The sequence below is a fragment of the Oncorhynchus nerka genome, linkage group LG10 (assembly GCF_034236695.1).
Source record: "Oncorhynchus nerka isolate Pitt River linkage group LG10, Oner_Uvic_2.0, whole genome shotgun sequence".
Taxonomy (NCBI): domain Eukaryota; kingdom Metazoa; phylum Chordata; class Actinopteri; order Salmoniformes; family Salmonidae; genus Oncorhynchus; species Oncorhynchus nerka.
This window is the reverse complement of record NC_088405.1, coordinates 96,801,969-96,821,012: the sequence shown is the minus strand read 5'-3', so window position 1 is coordinate 96,821,012 and position 19,044 is coordinate 96,801,969. Positions and strand designations below refer to the sequence as shown.

At 48.9% G+C, this 19,044-nt stretch overlaps 1 protein-coding gene across 1 annotated transcript in view; it reads left to right on the top strand.

The window, feature by feature from the left end:
• Window positions 1-18,627, top strand: part of LOC115125415 (telomerase-binding protein EST1A-like) — a 51,148-nt gene extending 32,521 nt beyond the window's left edge. Inside the window, exons 16-19 of the mRNA XM_065023987.1 lie at window positions 5,239-5,383; window positions 9,408-9,670; window positions 9,762-9,843; window positions 12,645-18,627. Of these exons, the coding sequence (XP_064880059.1) occupies window positions 5,239-5,383; window positions 9,408-9,670; window positions 9,762-9,843; window positions 12,645-12,775 (621 nt within the window). The 3' untranslated portion in view covers window positions 12,776-18,627. The remainder of the gene's footprint in view (window positions 1-5,238; window positions 5,384-9,407; window positions 9,671-9,761; window positions 9,844-12,644) is intronic.
• The last annotated feature ends 417 nt before the right edge of the window (window positions 18,628-19,044 follow it).

Sequence of the window (19,044 nt, the reverse complement as noted above, 5' to 3'; positions counted from 1 at the left end):
TGTAATACCCTGTATATAGCCTCCACATTGACTCTGTACTGGTACCCCCTGTATATAGCCTCCACATTGACTCTGTACCGTAATACCCTGTATATAGCCTCCACATTGACTCTGTACCGTAATACCCTGTATATAGCCTCCACATTGACTCTGTACTGGTACCCCCTGTATATAGCCTCCACATTGACTCTGTACCGTAATACCCTGTATATAGCCTCCACATTGACTCTGTACCGTAATACCCTGTATATAGCCTCCACATTGACTCTGTACCGTAATACCCTGTATATAGCCTCCACTTTGACTCTGTACCGTAACACCCTGTATATAGCCTCCACATTGACTCTGTACCGTAATACCCTGTATATAGCCTCCACTTTGACTCTGTACCGTAACACCCTGTATATAGTCTCCACATTGACTCTGTACCGGTACCCCCTGTATATAGTCTCCACATTGACTCTGTACTGTAATACCCTGTATATAGCCTCCACATTGACTCTGTACCGTAATACCCTGTATATAGCCTCCACATTGACTCTGTACCGGTACCCCCTGTATATAGCCTCCACATTGACTCTGTACCGGTACACCCTGTATATAGCCTCCACATTGACTCTGTACAGGTACCCCCTGTATATAGCCTCCACATTGACTCTGTACTGGTACCCCCTGTATATAGCCTCCACATTGACTCTGTACCGGTACCCCCTGTATATAGTCTCCACATTGACTCTGTACTGGTACCCCCTGTATATAGCCTCCACATTGACTCTGTACCGGTACCCCCTGTATATAGCCTCCACATTGACTCTGTACCGTAATACCCTGTATATAGCCTCCACATTGACTCTGTACTGGTACCCCCTGTATATAGCCTCCACATTGACTCTGTACCGGTACCCCCTGTATATAGCCTCCACATTGACTCTGTACCGTAATACCCTGTATATAGTCTCCACATTGACTCTGTACCATAACACCCTGTATATAGCCTCCACATTGACTCTGTACTGTAACACCCTATATATAGCCTCCACATTGACTCTGTACCGGTACACCCTGTATATAGCCTCCACATTGACTCTGTACCGGTACACCCTGTATATAGCCTCCACATTGACTCTGTACCGTAATACCCTGTATATAGCCTCCACATTGACTCTGTAACGTAATACCCTGTATATAGCCTCCACATTGACTCTGTACTGGTACCCCCTGTATATAGCCTCCACATTGACTCTGTACCGGTACCCCCTGTATATAGCCTCCACATTGACTCTGTACCGTAATACCCTGTATATAGTCTCCACATTGACTCTGTACCATAACACCCTGTATATAGCCTCCACATTGACTCTGTACTGTAACACCCTATATATAGCCTCCACATTGACTCTGTACCGGTACACCCTGTATATAGCCTCCACATTGACTCTGTACCGGTACACCCTGTATATAGCCTCCACATTGACTCTGTACCGTAATACCCTGTATATAGCCTCCACATTGACTCTGTACAGGTACCCCCTGTATATAGCCTCCACATTGACTCTGTACTGGTACCCCCTGTATATAGCCTCCACATTGACTCTGTACCGGTACCCCCTGTATATAGTCTCCACATTGACTCTGTACTGGTACCCCCTGTATATAGCCTCCACATTGACTCTGTACCGGTACCCCCTGTATATAGCCTCCACATTGACTCTGTACCGTAATACCCTGTATATAGCCTCCACATTGACTCTGTACTGGTACCCCCTGTATATAGCCTCCACATTGACTCTGTACCGGTACCCCCTGTATATAGCCTCCACATTGACTCTGACCGTAATACCCTGTATATAGTCTCCACATTGACTCTGTACCATAACACCCTGTATATAGCCTCCACATTGACTCTGTACTGTAACACCCTATATAGCCTCCACATTGACTCTGTACCGGTACACCCTGTATATAGCCTCCACATTGACTCTGTACCGGTACACCCTGTATATAGCCTCCACATTGACTCTGTACCGTAATACCCTGTATATAGCCTCCACATTGACTCTGTAACGTAATACCCTGTATATAGCCTCCACATTGACTCTGTACTGGTACCCCCTGTATATAGCCTCCACATTGACTCTGTACCGGTACCCCCTGTATATAGCCTCCACATTGACTCTGTACCGTAATACCCTGTATATAGTCTCCACATTGACTCTGTACCATAACACCCTGTATATAGCCTCCACATTGACTCTGTACTGTAACACCCTATATATAGCCTCCACATTGACTCTGTACCGGTACACCCTGTATATAGCCTCCACATTGACTCTGTACCGGTACACCCTGTATATAGCCTCCACATTGACTCTGTACCGTAATACCCTGTATATAGCCTCCACATTGACTCTGTAACGTAATACCCTGTATATAGCCTCCACATTGACTCTGTACTGTAACACCCTGTATATAGCCTCCACATTGACTCTGTACCGGTACCCCCTGTATATAGCCTCCACATTGACTCTGTACCGGTACCCCCTGTATATAGCCTCCACATTGACTCTGTACCATAATACCCTGTATATAGCCTCCACATTGACTCTGTACTGGTACCCCCTGTATATAGCCTCCACATTGACTCTGTACCGTAACACCCTGTATATAGCCTCCACATTGACTCTGTACTGTAATACCCTGTATATAGCCTCCACATTGACTCTGTACTGGTACCCCCTGTATATAGCCTCCACATTGACTCTGTACTGGTACACCCTGTATATAGCCTCCACATTGACTCTGTACCAGTACCCCCTATATATAGCCTCCACATTGACTCTGTACCGTAATACCCTGTATATAGCCTCCACATTGACTCTGTACTGGTACCCCCTGTATATAGCCTCCACATTGACTCTGTACCGTAACACCCTGTATATAGCCTCCACATTGACTCTGTACCGTAACACCCTGTATATAACCTCCACATTGACTCTGTACCGTAATACCCTGTATATAGCCTCCACATTGACTCTGTACCGTAATACCCTGTATATAGCCTCCACATTGACTCTGTACTGGTACACCCTGTATATAGCCTCCACATTGACTCTGTACCAGTACCCCCTATATATAGCCTCCACATTGACTCTGTACCGTAATACCCTGTATATAGCCTCCACATTGACTCTGTACTGGTACCCCCTGTATATAGCCTCCACATTGACTCTGTACCGTAACACCCTGTATATAGCCTCCACATTGACTCTGTACCGTAACACCCTGTATATAACCTCCACATTGACTCTGTACCGTAATACCCTGTATATAGCCTCCACATTGACTCTGTACCATAACACCCTGTATATAGCCTCCACATTGACTCTGTACCGGTACCCCCTGTATATAGCCTCCACATTGACTCTGTACCGGTACCCCCTGTATATAGCCTCCACATTGACTCTGTACCGTAATACCCTGTATATAGTCTCCACATTGACTCTGTACCGGTACCCCCTGTATATAGCCTCCACATTGACTCTGTACCGTAACACCCTGTATATAGCCTCCACATTGACTCTGTACCGTAACACCCTGTATATAACCTCCACATTGACTCTGTACCGTAATACCCTGTATATAGCCTCCACATTGACTCTGTACCATAACACCCTGTATATAGCCTCCACATTGACTCTGTACCGGTACCCCCTGTATATAGCCTCCACATTGACTCTGTACCGTAACACCCTGTATATAGCCTCCACATTGACTCTGTACCGTAACACCCTGTATATAACCTCCACATTGACTCTGTACCGTAATACCCTGTATATAGCCTCCACATTGACTCTGTACCATAACACCCTGTATATAGCCTCCACATTGACTCTGTACCGGTACCCCCTGTATATAGCCTCCACATTGACTCTGTACCGGTACCCCCTGTATATAGCCTCCACATTGACTCTGTACCGTAATACCCTGTATATAGTCTCCACATTGACTCTGTACCGTAACACCCTGTATATAGCCTCCACATTGACTCTGTACCGTAACACCCTGTATATAGCCTCCACATTGACTCTGTACCGTAACACCCTGTATATAACCTCCACATTGACTCTGTACCGTAATACCCTGTATATAGCCTCCACATTGACTCTGTACCATAACACCCTGTATATAGCCTCCACATTGACTCTGTACCGTAATACCCTGTATATAGCCTCCACATTGACTCTGTACCATAACACCCTGTATATAGCCTCCACATTGACTCTGTACCGTAATACCCTGTATATAGCCTCCACATTGACTCTGTACCGGTACCCCCTGTATATAGCCTCCACATTGACTCTGTACCGGTACCCCCTGTATATAGCCTCCACATTGACTCTGTACCGGTACCCCCTGTATATAGCCTCCACATTGACTCTGTACCGTAATACCCTGTATATAGTCTCCACATTGACTCTGTACCGGTACCCCCTGTATATAGCCTCCACATTGTTATTTCAGGTCTACTACACCTGTTGTATTCAGCATTTCACTGTAAGGTCTACTACACCTGTTGTATTCAGCATTTCACTGTAAGGTCTACTACACCTGTTGTATTCAGCATTTCACTGTAAGGTCTACTACACCTGTTGTATTCATAATTTCACTGTAAGGTCTACTACACCTGTTGTATTCATCATTTCACTGTGAGGTCTACTACACCTGTTGTATTCATCATTTCACTGTAAGGTCTACAACACCTGTTGTATTCAGCATTTCACTGTAAGGTCTACTACACCTGTTGTATTCATCCTTTCACTGTAAGGTCTACTACACCTGTTGTATTCAGCATTTCACTGTAAGGTCTACTACACCTGTTGTATTCATAATTTCACTGTAAGGTCTACTACACCTGTTGTATTCAGCATTTCACTGTAAGGTCTACTACACCTGTTGTATTCAGCATTTCACTGTAAGGTCTACTACACCTGTTGTATTCAGCATTTCACTGTAAGGTCTACTACACCTGTTGTATTCAGCATTTCACTGTGAGGTCTACTACACCTGTTGTATTCATCATTTCTCTGTAAGGTCTACTACACCTGTTGTATTCAGCATTTCACTGTGAGGTCTACTACACCTGTTGTATTCAGCATTTCACTGTAAGGTCTACTACACCTGTTGTATTCAGGCGTATGTGTGTGTGTGCGTGCGTGTGTGTGTGTTCCCTCCGTGCAGGCGGTGTTACAGACGTGTGGTCAGTTGGAGTTAGAGGTCCGTCCTCTTTTCCTGGTCCCCGACACCAACGGTTTCATCGACCACCTCACCGGCCTCAAGACGCTGCTTCAGTCTGGGACGTACATTGTGGTGGTGCCCCTCATAGGTAACTATCACACACTAACTATCACACACTAACGACCACACACTAACTACCACACACTAACGACCACACACTAACGACCACACACTAACTACCACACACTAACTACCACACACTAACTACCACACACTAACTACCACACACTAACAACCACACACTAACAAACACACAGTGAATTCATCAACACCTCAGGGACTTAAGAAGGTATTCACACCCCTTGACTTTTATCACACATTTTGTTGTGTTTTAAATGGATTAAATGTAGATTATTTTTGTTTTGTGTCGCTGACCTACACACAATAACACCAATAATGAAAACGGTGGAATTATGTTTGTAGAAATGTTTACAAAATTAATTAAAAGTGAAAAGTTGAGTCAATATGTATTCAACCCCTTTTTGCCAAAATAACGTGTTTAACAAGTCACATAATAATTATAAATCACTATTATTGCACACTCACTGTGTCCAAAAATAGTGGTTAAGCATGATTTTTTGAACGACTACCCCAACACATATAATTATCTGTAAGGTCCCTCAGTCTGAGCAGTGAATGTCAAACACAGATTCAACCACAAAGACCAGGGAGGTTTTCCACAGCCTCGCCAAGAAGGGCACCTATTGCTGAAATAGTTTTAAAAAGCAGACATTGAATATCCCTTTGAACATGGTGAAGTTATTCATTTCAATTTGGATGGTGTATCAATACACCCAGTCAATACAAAGATACAGGCGTCCTTCCTAACTCAGTTGCCGGAGAGGAAAGAAACCGCTCAGGAATTTCACCATGAGGCCAATGGTGATTTTAAAATAGTTAAGAGTTTAATGGCTGTGACGTGTGATCTGAGGATGGATCAAGAACAGTGTAGTTACTCCACAATAGTAACATATTTGACAGAGTAAGAAGAAAGCCTGTACTGAATAAAAAATATTCCAAAACTTCCTGTTTTCAACAAGGCACTAAAGTAATACTGCAAAAAAAAAATCGGGCAAAGAAATTAACTTTATGTCCCGAATACAACGTGTTGTGTTTGGGGCAAACACAACACATCACTGAGTACCACTCTTCATATTTTCAAGCATGGTGGTGGCTGCATCATGTTATGGGTATGCTTGTCATTGGCAAGGACTAGGGAGTTTGGTTTTTAGGATTAAAAAAAACGGAATAGAGCGAAGCACAGGCAAAAAAAAAACTGGTTCAGTCTGCTTTCCAACAGACACTGAGAGACATTCACCTTACATCAGGACAATAACCTCAAACAGAAGGCCAAATATACACTGGGCGGCAGGTAGCCTAGTGGTTAGAGTGTAGAGGCGGCAGGGTAGTCTAGTGGTTAGAGTGTAGGGGCGGCAGGTAGACTAGTGGTTAGAGTGTAGGGGCGGCAGGTAGTCTAGTGGTTAGAGTGTAGGGGCGGCAGGTAGTCTAGTGGTTAGAGTGTAGGGGGGCAGGTAGCCTAGTGGTTAGAGTGTAGGGGCGGCAGGTAGCCTAGTGGTTAGAGTGTAGGGGCGCAGGTAGTCTAGTGGTTAGAGTGTAGGGGCGGCAGGTAGCCTAGTGGTTAGAGTGTAGGGGCGGCAGGTAGCCTAGTGGTTAGAGTGTAGGGGCGGCAGGTAGTCTAGTGGTTAGAGTGTAGGGGGCAGGTAGCCTAGTGGTTAGAGTGTAGGGAGGCAGGTAGCCTAGTGGTTAGAGTGTAGAGGAGGCAGGTAGTCTAGTGGTTAGAGTGTAGGGGGCAGGTAGCCTAGTGGTTAGAGTGTAGGGGCGGCAGGTAGCCTAGTGGTTAGAGTGTAGGGGCGGCAGGTAGCCTAGTGGTTAGAGTGTAGGGGGCAGGTAGCCTAGTGGTTAGAGTGTAGGGCGGCAGGTAGTCTAGTGGTTAGAGTGTAGGGGCGGCAGGTAGCCTAGTGGTTAGAGTGTAGGGGGGCAGGTAGCCTAGTGGTTAGAGTGTAGGGGGCAGGTAGCCTAGTGGTTAGAGTGTAGGGGGCAGGTAGCCTAGTGGTTAGAGTGTAGGGGCAGCCTAGTGGTTAGAGTGTAAGCAGGTAGTCTTGGTTAGAGTGTAGGGGCGGCAGGTAGCCTAGCGGTTAGAGTGTAGGGGCGGCAGGTAGTCTAGTGGTTAGAGTGTAGGGGAGGCAGGTAGCCTAGTGGTTAGAGTGTAGGGGCGGCAGGTAGCCTAGCGGTTAGAGTGTAGGGGGGCAGGTAGTCTCTAGAGTAGAGGGGTTAGGTAGTCTAGTGGTTAGAGTGTAGGGAGGCAGGTAGCCTAGTGGTTAGAGTGTATGGGGCTACCCTATGGTAGCCTAGCGGTTAGAGTGTAGGGGGATTATGTAGTCTAGTGGTTAGAGTGTAGAGGGGTTAGGTAGTCTAGTGGTTAGAGTGTAGGGGCGGCAGGTAGCCAACAACCAACTTGACAGAGCTTGAAGAATTTTAAAAAATGACTCTACCCTATGCTAGCCTATCCTACTCTACCCTAGCCGATCCTACTCTACTCTACCCTACCCTGGCCTCTCCGACTCTACCCTACCCTGGCCTGTCCGACTCTACCCTACCCTGGCCTGTCCGACTCTACCCTACCCTGGCCTGTCCTACTCTACTCTACCCTGGCCTATCCGACTCTACCCGAGCCTACCCAAGCCTGGCCGACTCGACCCTACTCTCTACCCTAGCCTACCCTACTCTAGCCTATCCTACTCTACCCTACCCTAGCCTACCCTACTCTACCCTACTCTAGCCTATCCTACCCTACCCTAGCCTATCCTACTCTACCCTACCCTACTCTACCCTACCCTAGCCTACCCTACTCTAGCCTATCCTACCCTACCCTACCCTAGCCTACCCTACCCTGGCCGACCCTACTCTACCCTACTCTAGCCTATCCTACTCTACCCTACCCTAGCCTATCCTACTCTACCCTACTCTAGCCTATCCTACTCTACCCTACCCTACCCTAGCCTATCCTACTCTACCCTACCCTACTCTAGCCTATCCTACTCTACCCTACCCTGGCCGACCCTACTCTAACCTACCCTACTCTACCCTGGCCGACCCTACTCTAGCCTATCCTACGCTACCCTACTCTACCCTAGCCTACCCTACTCTACCCTAGCCTATCCGACTCTACCCTAGCCTACTCTACCCTAGCCTACCCTACTCTACCCTAGCCTATCCTACTCTACCCTACCCTAGCCTACCCTACTCTACCCTAGCCTACCCTATACCCTACCCTACCCTAGCCCTATCCTACTCTACCCCTACCCTACCTCACCCTATCCTACCTATCCTCTAACCCCTAGCCTAGCCTAACCTAGCCTAGCCACCTACCCTAGCCTACCCTACCCAAGCCCCTAGCCTACCCTAGCCCAAGCCTAAGCCCTACCCTAGCCTGGCCCCTACCCAAGCCTAACCTGCCCTAGCCGACCCTACCCTAACCTAATCCTAGCCGACCCTACCCAAGCCTAACCTATCCTACGACCCTACCCAAGCCTAACCTGCCCTACCCTACCCAAGCCCTACCCAAGCCTAACCTGCCCTAGCCGACCCTACCCAAGCCTGGCCGACTCTACCCTACCCAAGCCTAACCTGCCCTAGCCGACCCTACCCAAGCCTAACCTGCCCTAGCCGACCCTACCCAAGCCTAACCTGCCCTAGCCGACCCTACCCAAGCCTAACCTGCCCTAGCCGACCCTACCCAAGCCTAACCTGCCCTAGCCGACCCTACCCAAGCCTAACCTGCCCTAGCCGACCCTACCCAAGCCTAACCTGCCCTAGCCTAGCCTGATTGCTTCTGCCAAATGATTATTTTACAACTTTTCTGAGTAATGTTGACTGTTTATTTCCCTTTTTGTTTGTCTATTCCACTTGCTTTGGCAACGTAAACATGTGTTTCCCGAGCAGAGAGTGAGAGAGACAGTTAGGCAGCCATCAATATCAGGTTTTAGGTGTTAGGGGAATGTTTAGTTCTGACTGTAGATGTCTTTGCCCTCTTCTCTCTCCTTCCTCTTCTCTCTCTCTTCTCTCCCTCTTCTCTCCCTCCCCTTCTCCAGTGATAACAGAGTTGGATGGTCTGGCAAAGGGGCAGGAGAGCTGCGATGGCTCTGGCAGTGGGCGTGGTGGCAGTGGCAGTCGTGGAAACGCCGGTGGTGGTGGACCGACCCACGCCCGGTCGGTCCAGGAGAAGGCTAAGGTTGCCGTGGCGTTTCTGGAGCGAGGGTTCGAGGCCAGGGAGCCCTGTCTCAGAGCGCTGACCAGCAGAGGAAGTCAACTGGAGTCTATCGCCTTCCGCAGCGAAGACACCTCCGGACAACAGGTGTGTGTGTGTGTGACGTGTATATTTAAACGTGTGTCCAAGTGCCCCAGGTCCTCTTGTCACGGATTTTACCATCTCTTCCCCCCTCCAGGGAAACAATGATGATGTAATCTTGTCCTGCTGTCTCCACTACTGCAAAGATGAGGCTAAGAGCTTGATGCCTGCACAGACAAGTAGCTGTCTCCTTCCACCAACACACTCATGCATGTGTTGCACAATCTGTCTATACTATATTTATTCTACCTTTACTCCTCTCTCCCCTCCGTGTCTCTTACCTCCCCTCCTCCCTCCATGTCTCATATCTCCCCTCCCTCCGTCTCTCATATCTCCCCTCCTCCCTCCGTCTCTCATACCTCCCCTCCTCCCTCCGTCTCTCATACCTCCCCTCCCTCCGTCTCTATCTCCCCTCCTCCCTCCGTCTCTCATACCTCCCCTCCTCCCTCGGTCTCTCATTCCTCCCCTCCCTCCGTCTCTCATTCCTCCCCTCCTCCCTCCGTCTCTCATACCTCCCCTCCTCCCTCCGTCTCTCATACCTCCCTCCGTCTCTCATATCTCCCCTCCTCCCTCCATGTCTCATACCTCCCCTCCTCCCTCCGTCTCTCATACCACCCCTCCTCCCTCTCATACCTCATCTCCGTCTCTCATACCTCCCCTCCTCCCTCCGTCTCTCATACCTCCCCTCCTCCCTCCGTCTCTCATACCTCCCCTCCCGTCTCCCCTCCTCCCTCCGTGTCTCATACCTCCCCTCCTCCCTCCGTCTCTCATACCTCCCCTCCGTCTCCCCTCCTCCCTCCGTCGCTCATACCTCCCCTCCGTCTCCCCTCCTCCCTCCGTCTCTCATACCTCCCTCCGTCTCCCCTCCTCCCTCCGTCTCTCATACCTCCCCTCCGTCTCCCCTCCTCCCTCCGTCTCTCATACCTCCCCTCCTCCCTCCGTCTCTCATACCTCCCCTCCCGTCTCCCCTCCTCTCTCCCGTCTCCCCTCCTCCCTCGTCTCCCCTCCTCCCTCCCGTCTCCCCTCCTCCCTCCCGTCTCCCCTCCTCCCTCCCGTCTCTCATACCGCCCCTCCTCCCTCCGTCTCTCATACCTCCCCTCCGTCTCCTCCCCTCCCTCCCGTCTCCCCCTCCTCCCTCCGTCTCTCATACCTCCCTCCGTCTCCCCTCCTCCCTCCGTCTCTCATACCTCCCCCTCCTCCCTCCGTCTCTCTCTCATACCTCCCCTCCGTCTCCCCTCCTCCCTCGTCTCCCCTCCTCCCTCCGTCTCTCATACCTCCCCTCCGTCTCTCCTACCTCCCTCCCGTCTCCCCTCCGTCTCCCCTCCTCCCTCCCGTCTCCCTCCTCCCTCCCGTCTCCCCTCCTCCCTCCGTCTCTCATACCTCCCCTTCCTCCCTCCGTCTCTCATACCTCCCCTCCGTCTCCCCTCCTCCCCTCGTCCCTCCCCTCCTCCCTCCGTCTCCCCTCCTCCCTCCGTCTCTCCTACCTCCCTCCCTCTCCCTCCCCTCCTCCCTCCGTCTCTCATACCTCCCCCTCCTCCCTCCCGTCTCCCCTCCTCCCTCCCGTCTCCCCTCCTCCCTCCGTCTCTCATACCTCCTCCTCCTCCCCCGTCTCCCCTCCTCCCTCCCGTCTCCCCTCCTCCCTCCGTCTCCTCCTACCTCTCCCTCCTCCCTCCGTCTCTCATACCTCCCCTCCATCTCCCCTCCTCCCTCCCGTCTCCCCTCCTCCCTCCGGTCTCCCCTCCTCCCTCCGGTCTCCCCTCCTCCCTCCCGTCTCCCCTCCTCCCTCCGTCTCTCATACCTCCCCTCCGTCTCCCCTCCTCCCTCGTCTCCCCTCCTCCCTCCCGTCTCCCCTCCTCCCTCCGTCTCTCATACCTCCCCTCCGTCTCCCCTCCTCCCTCCGTCTCTCATACCTCCCCTCCGTCTCCCCTCCTCCCTCCGTCTCCCCTCCTCCCTCCCGTCTCCCCTCCTCCCTCCCGTCTCCCCTCCTCCCTCCGTCTCTCATACCTCCTCCCTCCGTCTCTCATACCTCCCCTCCTCCCTCCGTCTCTCATACCTCCCCCTCCGTCTCCCCTCCTCCCTCCGTCTCCCCTCCTCCCTCCGTCTCCTCCCTCCCTCCCTCCGTCTCTCATCCCCCTCCTCCCTCCGTCTCCCCTCCTCCCTCCCCCCGTCTCCCGTCTCCCCTCCTCCCTCCGTCTCCCCTCCTCCCTCCGTCTCTCATACCTCCCCTCCGTCTCCCCTCCTCCCTCCCGTCTCCCCGTCTCCCCTCCGTCTCTCATACCTCCCCTCCGTCTCTCATACCTCCCCTCCGTCTCCCCTCCTCCCTCCGTCTCTCATACCTCCCCTCCGTCTCCCCTCCTCCCTCCCGTTTCCCCTCCTCCCTCCGTCTCTCATACCTCCTCCCTCCTCCCTCCGTCTCTCATACCTCCCCTCCGTCTCCCCCTCCTCCCCCTCCCGTCTCCCCTCCTCCCTCCGTCTCCCCTCCTCCCTCCGTCTCCCCTCCTCCCTCCCGTCTCCCCTCCTCCCTCCGTCTCCCCTCCTCCCTCCGTCTCATACCTCCCTCCCTCCTCTCCCCTCCGTCTCCCCTCCTCCCTCCCTCCCTCCCCTCCGTCTCCCCTCCTCCCTCCGTCTCCCCTCCTCTCCCTCCGTCTCTCATACCTCCCTCCGTCTCCCCTCCTCCCTCCGTCTCTCATACCTCCCCTCCGTCTCCCCTCCTCCCTCCGTCTCTCATACCTCCCCTCCGTCTCCCCTCCTCCCTCCGTCTCTCATACCTCCCCTCCTCCCTCCGTCTCTCATACCTCCCCTCCGTCTTCCCTCCTCCCTCCCGTCTCCTCCCTCCTCCCATCTCCCCTCCTCCCTCCCATACCTCCCCTCCGTCTCCCCTCCTCCCTCCCGTCTCCCCTCCTCCCTCCGTCTCTCATATCTCCCCTCCTCCCTCCGTCTCTCATATCTCCCCTCCTCTGTCTTCTTTCCTCTCTCCCAGACGGTCCAGTGCGTTTGCGTCGGGAGGTGGTTCTTCTGACAGATGACCGTAACCTGCGGGTCAAAGCCCTGACCAGGAATGTGCCGGTCAGAGACATCCCCGCATTCCTCACCTGGGCCAAAGTGGGCTGAACCGGGTCACACACAGACCACGCCCAGAGCACCCAGACAACCAATCAACTGCTGATAACCGCTGGCCACCTCCCACACCACCTTGGAGTGGAGAAGGAGAATATACGCTAATGCAGAAGAGAAGACTGTTGGGGGGAGAGAGAGACGAAGGAGAAACTCATTTTTTTTGTTTGTGGAAAAGCTCAAATGAAAACTTTTTAAAAAAGCTTCTTTTTTTTGGAGGAGTGGAATGAGTTGAATTGTCTGAGAGCTTTTTTCTCCTCTCGTTGTGGTGAGGTGTGTGTGTTAATAACTGCTTCTCTCAGAGGGAGGGAGGACAGGAGCAGAGAGAGATGCAGGAAGAACTGCAGAAGAGAGAGCGAGCGAGAGAGAGGAGGTGTGTGAGTGTGTGTTATTATCTGGCTTCTCCATTCCAACCCTTCATAACTTCTGCAGTGTTCACAAGGCCAGCAGCAGTATTTACCTCTGTGGAAACGACAGAGAAGATAGAGAGAGAGAGGTTAGGGCTGAGGAGGAAGGCCGTAGCCTGACTGAAGACTTATCACTGGAGTGTTCACAAGGCCAGCAGCAGTATTTACCTCTGTGGAAACGACAGAGAAGATAGAGAGAGAGAGGTTAGGGCTGAGGAGGAAGGCCGTAGCCTGACTGAAGACTTATCACTGGCTGGGTGATTTGTCTGTTTAACTGACATCTTGTCTGTAACCCCAGAGCAGCACAGAGAGAGGCCCTGTAGTGGCAAGGAGGGAGGCTGTGGTGATGGGTTACCAGGTTCTGGTGTATTAGATAGGGGATTGGTACCCCCGCCTTAATCTCCTTGACGCTGAGCCACGCGCTCAGCCTCGGATGGCCAGGATGTGGTTTGCATCCCAGTTGCCCAGCAACAGTGTTGGTACCCCCAGCAGCTTGATGTTGACAGAGTCATTTCCAAGTTGGGGTTTCTATAAAGGAGCAGCTTTAAAAAAGAAAAATCAAAAGACGAAGAAAATATACTTTTTTTCTGATTTAGCATTGTGGATGTGGCGGTGTGTTTTAGTTGGTATCCAGTGTGTGTGTGTGTGTGTGTGTGTGTGTGTGTGTGATGTTTATGCTCTACAGAAGAGCTCGTCTTTCTGCTTACATTTTTTTCCACCCACAAACCGTTTTGGTTTGTTTAAGTCAAATAAGATTTGAATGTTTTATTTCATCATATAATTGAGTTTGTTTCTCTTGGGTTTTTACCACCACCTGTGGGGTAACTCAACAGCTTGTTCAGCTTCTATTCATTATCTATTTTTCTTCACATTGAGTATAGAACTCTGCTGATCTGAGTGAACATATCTAGACTGGCTAGATATGTTCAGTAACGTGTGTGTGTGCGTAACACGTTTTCTCGTTACTGATAATTGGCGGATTTTTTCCCCACTCCCTAAAAATAAAACAAGGTAAGGCGATAAGTATAATTTGCCTCAGCCAAATTGTCCAGAAGAATCCCATTTGCAAAAGATTGTTTTGTTGATGTTGATGGAAATACATTTATCTGGTCCTGCTTATCGGCCTGTAGGTAAATGTGCATAATTAAGTGGAATTAAATTGTTGCGTTCCTTTCCCCCAGTCGTCCTGTCTTCCCACGGCATACAGAGACCTGAACATCACCTGTCAGGCAGAGCTGCTGAGACTCTGGTTCGGCTCGTTGCTGGACTGAAGAGCACTTTTTAAAGCCCAGTTATTATTACGCAACAATTCTACATGCAATCGCGTGTTAACAGTTTTGATTGCCACGATTTTTATTTTATTTTTAAATGACCTATTTTTATTTCTCAACTGGTCTTATTGAAGTGCATATGCAACGGTAAGCAGTCTATCAGCGCCTCACCCACCACCTGGCAACCACCACCCACCAACCACCACCCACCACCTGGCAACCACCACCCACCACCTGGCAATGTGAGCTGGAGGCGATATGCATTATGGAAACAGTGCTTTCACACCACTTGACTTTTTTTCCACATTTTGTTCTTAAAAGCCTGAATATAAAATGGATTTGATTTTGTGTCACTGATCTACACACAATACCCCATAATGACAAGGTGGAATTATGTTTTTAGAAATGAACTAAAAATGAAAGGCTGAAATGTCTTGAGTCAATAAGTATTCAAACCCTTTTGTTATGGCAAGCCTAAATACGTGCTTAACAAGTCACATAATAAGTTGCATGGACTGACTGTGCAGTAATGTTCAACGTGATTTTTAAATGACTAAATGACTCATTTCAAGCACAGATTCAACCAGGGAGGTTTTCCAACGGTTGTCAAAGAAAGGCACCTATTGGTAAAAAGCAAAAAAATCAGACATTGAATATCCCTTTGAGCATGGTGAAGTCATTAATTACACTCTGGATGGTGTATCAATACACTCAGTCACTACAAAGATACAGGCATCCTTCCTAACTCAGTTGCCGGAGAGGAAAGAAACCGCTCAGGAATTTCACCATGGTTACAAGGTTTAATGGCTGAGATAGTAGATAACTAAGGATGGGTCAACAACATTGTAGTTACTCCACAATACTAACCTAATTGACAGAGTGAAAACTATTCCAAAACATCCCATCCTGTTTGCAATAAGGCACTAAAGTAATACTGCAAAAAAAATTGGCGAAGAATTTAACTTTTTGTCCTTAATATAAAGTGTTATATTTGGGTCAAATACAACTTATTACTGAGTACCACTCTTCATATTTTCTCCCCCCCCCCCCCTGCTTTGGTAGCTTTTTGTGTGTGTGTGGGGGGGGGGGGGGATAAAAAAGACAGAGTAGAGCTAAGCACAGGAAAAACTCCTAGAGGAAAACTTGGTTCAGTCTGCTTTCCACCAGACACTGGGAGATGAATTCACCTTTCAGCAGGACAATAACCTAAAACATACACACACTGGAATTTTACTTAAATTGGCAATAAAACTATGGCAAGACTTGGAAATGGCTGTCTAGCAATGATCAACAAACAACTTGAACAATTTTTTGTAATAATAAGTGCAAATATTGTACAATCCAGGTGTGTAAAGCTCTTAGAGACTTACCCAGAAAGACTCACAGCTGTAAACGCTGATAAAGGTGATTCCAACATGTATTGACTCAAGGGGGTCGAATACTTATCTCATCAATATATATTTGTGTTTTGAATTTTTCTTTGACAAGAGTATTTTGTGTAGATCGTTTTTCTTTTTTTTTTTTTTACTAGGCAAGTCAGTTAAGAACAAATTCTTATTTTCAAAGACGGCCTAGGAACAGTGGGGTTAACTGCCTGTTCAGGGGCAGAACGACAGATTTGTACCTTGTCAGCTCGGGGATTCGAACTTGCAACCTTTCGGTTACTAGTCCAACGCTCTAACCACTAGGCTACCCTGCCGCCCCATTTTAATCCCAGTTTGTAACGTCAGAAAACGTGGAAATAGTTCAGGGGTGTGAATACTTTCTCTGAAGGCACCCCTGAAAGGTTTTACTTCATATTATGAGGCATGTCTTACAAAGTTCGACCATAAACGTGGAGGCAATTATTTTATAAAGACTTCCTCATTAAAGCCATTTCTCTCCTATTCTATTGGTTTTTCATATCAACAATAGTATAGTATATATATATATATATATATAGTACCTATATATATATATATATAGTCATATTAGCAAACCGTATTTGACATCGTTAGATCCTCTAACAGAGATGATGATCTGAGATGCATTGTGTTTACAAAAGTATGTGGACACCACTTCAAAATAGTGGATTTCGGGCTATTTCAGACACCCGTATCAAAATCGAGTACACAACCATGCAATCTCCATAGACGAACATTGGCAGTAGAATGGCCTTATTGAAGAGCTCAGTGACTTTCAACGTGATGCCACCTTTCCAACAAGTCAGTTTGTCAAATTTCTGCCCTGGTCAACTGTAAGTGTTGTTATTGTGAAGTGGAAACGTCTAGGAGCAACAACGGCTCAGCTGCGAAGTGGTAGGCCACACAAGCTCACAGAACGGAACCGCCGAGTGCTGTAGCGTGTAAAAATCATCTGTCCTCGTGTAACGGATGTGTAATATGGCTAGCTTAGTTAGCGGTGGTGCGCGCTAAATAGCGTTTCAATCGGTGACGTCACTTGCTCTGAGACCTTGAAGTAGTGGTTCCCCTTGCTCTGCAAGGTGGAGGAGGGATAATGGTCAGGGGCTGTTTTTCATGGTTCAGGCTTTTGTGGAGCGATGGGTAACGATGCTTCGTGGGTGACTGTTGTTGATGTGTGCAGAGGGTCCCTGGTTCGCGCCCGGGTATGGGCGAGGGGACGGTCTACAGTTATACTGTTACACTCGGTTGCAACACTCACTACAGAGTTCCTAACTGCCTCCGGAAGCAACGTCGTCGGCACAAGAACTGTTCATCGGTGGCTTCATGAAATGGGTTTCCGTGGCCGAGCAGCCGCACGCAAGCCTAACATGCGCAGTGCCAAGCGTCGGCTGGAGTGGTGTAAAGGTCGCGGGAATGGAAACGCGTTCTCTGAAGGGTTGAATCACGCTTCACCATCTGGCAGTCCGATGGATGCCAGGAGGACGGCTACCTGTCCCAATGCATAGTGCCAACTGTAAAGTTTGGTGGAGGAGGGATAATGGTCTGGGGCTGTTTTTCATGGTTCAGGCCCCTTAGTTCCAGTGAAGGGAAATAATTACATTCCAGCACACAATGACATTCTAGACGATTATGTGCTTCCAACTTCATGGCAACAGTTTGGGGAAGGCCCTTTCCTGTTTCAGCATGACAATGCCCCTGTGCACAAAGCGAGGTCCACACAGAAATGGTTTGTCGAGATCGGTGTGGAAGAACTTGACTGGCCTGCACATTGCCCTGACCTAAACCCCATCGAACACCTTTGGGATGAATTGGAACACCAACTGCCTAATCGCCCAACATCAGTGCCCGACCTCACTAATGCTATTGTGGCTGAATGGAAGCAAGTCCCAACATTTAGTGGAAAGCCTTCCCAGAAGAGTGGAGGCTGTTATAGCAGCAAAGGAGGGAACCAGCTCCATATTAAAAATGCCATGATTTTTGGAAGGAGATTTTCGATGAGCAGGTGTCCACATATTTTGGTCATGTAGTGTGTATATATCAAACGGTGTTTTCTCACGAAAATGCCTTTTTTTATTTGGCAGCTTCATTACAGGAGTTGCATGTTTGGTTAAGATGAATAAACATGATCTAAATGGGATTTCTGTCATTCTGAACACCGTGGGTGAATGCACTAAATGGGTTGATGCAGCCGATGCATAATTCTCCGCTAAAATTTTCAGATGGCGTCTTGACGTCATCAATTAAAACGTGCCCGGTCACTTTGCCCGGCCCCTACATTTTGCTTAAGGAAACCCCTGTTGACGCAAACAACTCTTCAGGCATATGAACCCGCGTCACAGTACTTTCGCAACCATACAACGTCCCGCACGCTGTAAACAAATATAACATCTGTGAATGACATTTACCTGACGTAAATGTTTACGTCATGTCGGCATGCTGTGATCGTTTTATTATGCGTGCTCACGTTGTGTTACCAGTTCTACAGACCGTCCAGAGTTAGTTAGCCCTCTGTTTATTACCAGTCTATATGACAGGAACACACACGTCTGTAACAGTCTGTTAGCCAAGTCTACGAACAACTACAGATAACATTAGTTGATTTACTCTCGATCGTTTGGTCTTTACCTTTTGCGTGTGTGTACACTTTTAATTTATTCAAGAATATTTGGGTGAAACTAGCTAGCTAACTGAAATCACAGGCCTGCATGTTCTAGCCTCTCAATGCTTTTCCATTTTCTGTTTGAATAAAGTATTTGTTTTGATTCAAATCAGTTGTCTGTTTTATTTATGTGTTTTACGTGTGGTTGTGGTGCGCAATGATCTGTTTACAAATTTATATACTGATGTGGCAAAGCCTTTAGATGCAAGTACTCCTTCAAACAAACGTGAGGACTACTTACCCAGGTGCAGCGACATACAGTGGTCCTGTGTACAGTAAAGGCTTGAAGAAACCAAAGCTTTTAAAAAAAAAACAAGATAAGTCACACAGAGGAGAAATCACACAAGTGTCCAGTGTGCATTAAACACATCACGAGTGCAAAGAATGACAAATGCTTCTACTGCGAGGAGCACCTGGTGACTCACACAGGGGAGAAACTTTAGGTGCTCTGCATGTGGAAAAGGCTTCACATCAGCCTCTTCTCTAAAAAAAAATCCAGCCATTGACTTCACACTGGAGAGAAATC